This window comes from Mastigoproctus giganteus, chromosome 2, assembly GCF_048544385.1.
Source record: "Mastigoproctus giganteus isolate SK-2022 chromosome 2, ASM4854438v1, whole genome shotgun sequence".
Lineage (NCBI taxonomy): Eukaryota > Metazoa > Arthropoda > Arachnida > Uropygi > Thelyphonidae > Mastigoproctus > Mastigoproctus giganteus.
In genome coordinates, this window is record NC_143576.1 from 268,871,493 (window position 1) to 268,879,193 (window position 7,701).

Here is a 7,701-nt window from a genome sequence, read left to right on the forward strand (position 1 = left end):
ATAAATATACAAAACAACAGTGGACCTAACACCGAACCCTGTGGGACTCCACGAAGAGCAGCACCCATTGATTACCACCCTCTGTCTTCTCCCACTTAACCATCCTTTTATCCATTGTAGCAACTTACCCTTAATACCATTCTGCTCCAATTTGTACAATAGTCTTCCATGCGCAACAGTGTCAAATGCTTTCCTGAAATCCAAATATATGATATCAAAATTATTTTTTGCATCCAGTTCCTTTGTAACCACATCATAATATCCTATCAAATTTGTCAGACAAGACTTTCCCATGCTGTGTCTGAATTATTGCTGCAGTCTTGTCTAGATGATCCTGCAATGCATCTTTAACCAGTGACTCCATTATTTTACCTGGAACAGAAGTTAAACTAACTGGTCTGTAATTACTCGTGTCACCCTTCGATCCCCCTTTGTGAAGTGGGGATACATTTGCACATCTCCAGTCCGTGGGAACCTCCCCTGAGTCCAAGGACGCTCTCATAATTATGGCTAAGGGTTTGCTTAGTTGCTTTGCCGCCTCTTTTAATATAACTGGATAGATCCCATCCACCCCAGGTGCTTTTCTTATGTTTAACTTCAACAATTTCTCCTCCACTTTGCTTTCAGTTATTACAAAATCATGAAGTATCCTGCTACAATTTGATAACCTTCTGCCATTTTCAAACCTTAATAATTCCTCATGTGTGAACGTAGATGCAAAATACTCATTCAGTTTGTTTGCTATCTGAGCAGGATCATCAACAGTCGAACCATGGATGTCAAGTGGACCAATCAGATTCACCCCCTTCCTTTTAGAGTTTATATAAGTAAAGAAATCCTTGCTGTTTTTCTTAGCATCTTTTGCCAAGGATTTCTCGTAATCTGCCTTCGCCTGCCTAACCTCCTTTGTCACCTGATTACAGACTAGCTTATATCTGCCATAGGCTTCTGAGTCGCTTGATAATTTATATGCATCCCATGCATTTTTCTTCTCTATTACGAGTCTCATTAGTTCATTAGATAACCATTTCGGCTTAAACCTTGAACAATATTCCTTAATAGGTATGAAACTTTTAGTGGCTTCCACGATTAATTCCTTGAATGCTTCCCACTTAGAATTTACTGTTGGTAACATTGTCAGTTTATCCCACTGTACAGAATTTAAAAACTGTCGGAGACCACTGTACTCACCTTTACAGAAGCAAAAACCCTTTCCTTTACCCCCGATGGTAATTAAATCTTTAAGTAAATCCCACATCAGTACACTGTGATCACTGCCACCTAGTGGTTCCTTTATCTGCAAATTCTTAATACACGAATGATCACTGCTGATAACCAGATCAAGAGTATTACTTTCTCTGGTTGCCTCTCGAACATGCTGCTGCAGAAAACAATCATACAATAAATCCACAAATAAATCCATATGTTTATCTCCACCTAATATCTCTGTGAGGGAATAGAGAATCTCTGTAAAATGGGCCTGACATAGTATTAATGTGTGTTTTTGTATGTTAGTGCATATATTGCAGTATGTGTTGTTTATGTCAAGCCACTTTGCCACCAGATTTCCTGGTGCCTGTCCATTGGCATGTGGAGCCAGGCCTGGTCGATAGTCTGTGGATATAAGCACAAAATCCCAGATCCACTGGTGGGTGTGCCATGCCAGTGGATGCCAGAAAATCTGTACTCAGAGTGTCCAGTACTGAGTACCAGCAAAAAAAAAAAAAAAAAAAAAAAAAAAAGGCCAAACCTGTGGGAGAGGGAAAAAAAAAAAAAAAAAATAGAAAATGAAGAGAGTCCTAACTAAGTGTCTTGCAATAAATGCTTTCTATGAGAAAATACACTACAACAAAAACGCTGAAAGGCATGAAAACTAAAACTATCAGCAACAAGAATTTTAATATCAGTAACATGATAATATAAGTATCCTTTGAAGCAGCTGTTGTCTTTCCTCATGATACAAATTACAATCAAATTAAACATGTTCCAATCCTCATACGAGCCACAGACACAAGCACCATTCTCCATTCCCAAATTGAAATAATTTTGCCTAAGAAGGATCCATGTCTTGTTAATATAAAAGATGTTTTCATATTTGGGTAATACCTCATTGTTATATTATTCAACAAAAGATGTATGTCGGGTAAGAAACATCTGGTCACTGAACCTGCTGAACTGGTATTCCACCTACTTTGCCATATATTATGCAGTTTGTTTAATATCTTTTTTTTTTTTCAGACTTAATATTATTGCCCAGAAATTATAATCATAAAGACCAGAAATTATACTCAAAATTATACTCATACTTATATATCAGAAATTATACTCATAAAATTAAAACACTACCTTTCTTTAAATGGTAAATAAAGCCTATATATGATACATATAGATCCAAAGATAAAACCCCAGCTAACACTTGAAGAGCATATTAATATTAAAATTAAAATTAAGATTAAAATAAATATAATATTTATTTTAATATTAAAATTAATATATAATTTTTTTTCCCATGACAGCAGCTTTTAATTACTCAAAACATACATTAATAAAAAAGCACAAGCATCCAGGTTACACTCTCATGTTCAGCCTTTAGCTGTTGTACAAGGGAAAGTCTTTTCTTTCAAAAACACTAACAAGTTAGTGTCAAAGAGACTACTGATTTTCAAGACAAGGACTACATACAACAGTATGGTTAAAAACAATTAAAGCTAACATTACAAAATTTGTTGACACTGTCCTACAAACATGGTATATTGCTAGTAATATTATTTTCTATATAGAATTTAATTTATTTTTCACTTTCACTACTGTTCTAAACAAAATTCCAGCACAGTGTGACTACTGGAAGAAAAACTGTTTTATAGTATAAACTGACAATTTTTTTTATTCAACCCCAATCAGATCTAGTAACCCTAATTAGAGCAGCACTAAAAGCTTTAATTTTATTAGCAATTTCCTCCTAAGTGTGCTTCAAAATTTAATTTGTTATTCAATATCAAACCCAGATATTTATGTGTTTTAACATAACTTATTTGTTTTACTGGGGTTAGTTGAGATTTATATTTCAACATATAGCTATGGAACGTTCTCTGCTCCAGTAATGCCCTTATTTCACCCTTCCCACAACAGCCTGCCACTATGGCCGGTGAAGGATCAGCAACCACAGCAAGAGAACCTACAGTCACTGTTAGCAGTGAACCTGACACTAAAAGCCCTACCCTGCACCTTGAAGATCAAAAAAGGTCAGTAATTGTTAATACTTATGCTAACGTAGTGTCTAATGGAAAATACTTGTGGCCTGAAAAAACTCCACGTTTGGGTCACACAACAGCAAATACACGGTTGGATAATGCTTCAACAAATGAAGCAGCCACTATAATATCCCAGGAAAATGAGATAGTAATTTTTGCTACCAAGGAAAATAGCTCTTTAGAGCAGTACCTAGCAGCTACTGCAGAGAACATACCACCAAAAATATCACTCATGCCTCAAGTGTAGCAGAACTGTGCAGGTATATTTTAGCCATCACCTGGAAGCAGAGCCAATTGCCTTAGCACCTGGATGGACTAACTTGTGAATTCTTCCAAGTCACATGACTAATCCCCAGAAAGGAGGTTGCACAAATCTCCAAAATTGGCATCCAATATTCTTAATGAATACAGATTGCAAAATAATTTCCAAAGCCTTTGCCAATCGATTGAAACCCACTCTACGTGATATCATCGATCACCAACAAATACACTCAGTACCAGGAAGATCAATACATGACAATCTTCATCTGATCCATGACATCTTAGATGTGCGGAAGTTTGCCTTTAGCCAGCAGGTGGTTGATTGCTATCTGTTGTTGCAGAAATTGAGAGCTTAAATAGATTCAAGGCAGAACTGGACAAACATTTGGAGTGAGTGGAAGGGTGAAATGAGAAGGGTGTGTGTTTTTTTTGGCAGATGCTGTATATCTTGCTTTCTTGCATCATGTGACTTTGCTAATGTTAATCTTCTTCCCTACAAATAGTCAAAAGGTATACCTAGCACTAATCAGCCTTGACCATGAAAAGGCTTTCATGGTCAAGGCTGATTAGTGCTACTTTCAAAGTACAGCACAGCTACCTTTTTGAAACTCTGAAAACATCTGAATATGGACGATACATCAACCGAACAATCCATATGCCATACAGAGAAGCCAAACTCTGCTAGAAACTGAATAACCAGCTCACCTGCACCATGCCATACTCCAGAGGGAAAAATTAAGACTGCCCACTCCTTGGGTAACTTTACACACTAGCCAAACAACTATTCCTGAAAAAAATTGCCACCAGTCTACAATCCCAATGAATGCTACTACCAGAGCCTCACCTAAAAATTAACCCATTTAGCATAAGCAGATGACATCACAATCGTTATATGCAATGAGAGTGAATTTGAAGACATCCAAAAGGATCATGATCTCTATGGCAAATCATGAGGTGCAAAACTAAACCAGTGGCCTAAGGGCTGGCAACTGGAAAGCCAGAACTGACTCTTCCATCCAATGCACATGGTCCAGTGAGAGACAGAAATACCTAGGAGTGTATCTCATCAATGCACCAAATTTTGCCCAAAAAAAACTGGCTCACATTGCCAAGTCACTTCAATAGAGTACTAGGGAAATGGAGAAGAGTGTGCACTTCATCTTCACTGAGAGGGAGAGTGCTAGTTGTCAATCAGATGGCAGCAAGTGTTCTCTGGCACACCTTTCAAGTTCTAACTCCACCTATTGTTTTCCTCTATCAAATCCAAGCAAATAAAAAAAAGAAAATGGGTACCTGTCAGGTTTTGCACAACTATTTTTGTTATTACTGGGGAGAGGGGCAAAACTATTTTCTTATGACTGGAGGATAAGAGTTAACATTAAGAATAATTTTTTTTTCAATTACAGTTAGGAAACATTGGCTAAAAACTGTTACCATATGAAGAATATGTACACTTACTTTTGATATTAGGCCATTTAGCATCTGGTTCAATATCTTGTCGACTAGTTCATCAATCTTCATATGATACTGATGCTGTCAAATAATAATCAGTACAAAAACCAAATTATCTTTCTATTGTTAAGTTGTAATTATAATTAGAAATAAAATGCACATGAGTGAACAATGAAAAGAGATGACAAAATATTTTCATATTGAGATTCTTAGTACAGTCAAACCTTCAAATTGAGCAATACATTTTCTGGCTACCCTACAGAAACTGGGAAAATCAAGCAAGCCAAATCCAAATGGCATGTTTGAGATCACCTTCAACTTCCTGGCTAGAGTGTAGAGTGTGTTTAGTGTCAAACGGCACCAGGGGTTTTCCCCATCTCCGCGTGCTATACATTGTGGGTATGAAACAGAACACTGTCAATGCCAGAGGTTTAAATGTGTATGGATTTTGTGCATGTGTAGTGTTGTGTACCGTTGTTCCTCTGGTCATTTAGCTGCTGGGCCCCTAATGGGACCCAACGTTGTCCACACTGTGCCTCGTGGAGGCAGACCAGGTACACCACTATTATAGTTATTTACTCTGGCAGGTCCTGCCACCTAATTTCCTGAGATTTCAGTGGCTAGGACCTTAAAACAATTTACAATGGTTCAGACACTAGTAATTATAATTAAAAGAGAGAGAGAGAGAGAAAGAGAGAGGTGGGGAGACTGAAGGCCGGGGGGGGAAAAGACAGAAATAAGGGGTCCATAGAGAAGATGACCCCCAAATCAGTGGAGCAGGCCCATTCCCCACCAGAGGGAAGAGAGGGATGGCGAGGGGAGGAGGAGCCCAGAAGTCACCTCCCCCTCCCGCCCGGGGAGTGGAGGAAAAGGGCCACGCAAGGGAGCGTGGCTTTAAAAAAAAAAAAAAAATTCTATAGAGTCCCAAAGGAAGGTCTTGTATCTGGGTGAGAGCCAGTTTCATTGAGTCCAAGGATGGTTAGTTTAGTCGTGTTGCCTGTTCTTTCCTGGCTAGTGGTATTTTCATTTGTTTTACATCACATCTTTCATGCTTATATCCATTTGCTCTTAAACCGCGATGCCTAAAAGAAAACAGATGGCAAGCTTATCTGTGAAAAGATCTAAACCTCCCAAGCACGTCCTAATTCATTTCACAAATATACGTGGTCTCAATTCTAATCTCAATGATGTCCATTTCCACTTGCAGTCTTCCAAAGCCCATGTACTTTTTCTGACAATCTCAGTTGATTCAACTACTGCTCATCTCAGATGCCTAAATTATTCGCTGTATGATTCCTTCTACCTCAAAGGTGGTACTTGTGCATATGTCCATTCTGATATTCCCTGTCAGAGACTGGCAATTTGGAATCTCCTCTGTTTGATCTTCTCTGGCTTAAAATCTCTTTCTCTCCCTCATTTTGTAAAATTCATCTGTTGTCTCTACCGTTGTCCCAACTCCACTAATCACTTGGAGTTCTTTGACTTCCTCTCTTTGCAACTTTACTTTCTCCAGTCCAACTTTCCTAACAGTGAGGTAATTTTCCTTGGTGATTTTAATGTTCACAACTCCAGCTGGCTTCCGTTTTCTAGTCACACCGATCTAGCAGGTCGAGATGCTGAGGCTTTTGCAATTACTAATGACCTAGCACAGATTGTTCATTTACCTACAAGAATACCGGTCAATTCTAATCATACAGCCAATACACTTGATCTTTTTCTCACAAACAACTCTTCTAAGTACACGGTCGAAGTGAGAGGTCCTTTAGGCACTTCAGATCACAACTTGGTGATTGTATCTTCTCCAATGGAACCTTTATCTCATGGCTATTCCAACCTTGTGTTGTTTGGCATTACAAGAATGCAAAATGGGATGACCTGCGAGACTTCTTTTCTTCTTTTCCTTGGTCGGATTACTGTTTCAAAACTTCTGATTCAATGTTTGCTCAGATCGTGTCAGTGAAATTATTCTTGCAGGAATGGAATCCTTTATCCCACACTCCACTTTTAAATCTCGTCCTTTATCTAAACCTTGGTTTTTCAATAAATGTGCTAAGGCTGTTCAAGAGAAGAATGTTGCATATCGTAATTGGATTGTTTCTAATTCTTCAGTTTCATTTTCTGTCTACGCCAAAGCTCGCAACAATTGTAAAGCTATTTGTTATTTGGTTTTTAGGAGCATTAGCAACTAAGGCCATATTGCTCCGGGATATGCGGTGGTCATTCCCTGACCTTTCCGCATCCTCCGTATTTGGTGGTGACGGGCTCGAACCCCGGTCTAATCAAAAAGCGTGTGTTACGCACTGCTGCTCCTTCCCACCTGGCTACGGAGGCGCCGGTACAATTGTAAAGCAGTTACTAATCAGTCCAAACTAGAGTTTTAACAGGCTAAGAGTAGAAAAATTGCTTCTTGCCCTAATGGTAGCCGAGCATTCTGGTCTCTTGCCAAAGCTATTGGCCGCAACTTTTGCCTATCTCTGCTCCCACTTCTGTCCAAACCAGATGGTTCTGTTGTCACTTCAGCCAAGGATAAAGCTGACCTGCTAGCATCCCATTTTTCTTCCAGCTCATGTATTATTGATCTTGGTAAAACACCTCCCACCATTCTCAACACGCTCCATTCAATGCCTCCTGTCGTCTTCCATCAGAAGGATTTTGATGAATCTCAGTTAAATTATTATTGATGAATCTAAGTTAAATTAATTTGATAAATCAGTTATTAATCAGTCCAAACTAGAGT

The 7,701-nt window shown here is 38.6% G+C and overlaps 1 protein-coding gene across 4 annotated transcripts in view; it reads right to left on the minus strand.

Moving 5' to 3' along the window:
• Cadps (calcium-dependent secretion activator 1) overlaps nt 1-7,701 on the minus strand; it is a 1,208,856-nt gene that overhangs the window by 172,615 nt on the left and 1,028,540 nt on the right. For all 4 annotated transcript variants that reach the window (XM_090389907.1, XM_090389906.1, XM_090389908.1 and 1 more), the window contains one exon: nt 4,971-5,045. In XM_090389907.1, coding sequence (XP_090246033.1) covers nt 4,971-5,045 — 75 coding nt within the window. The remainder of the gene's footprint in view (nt 1-4,970; nt 5,046-7,701) is intronic.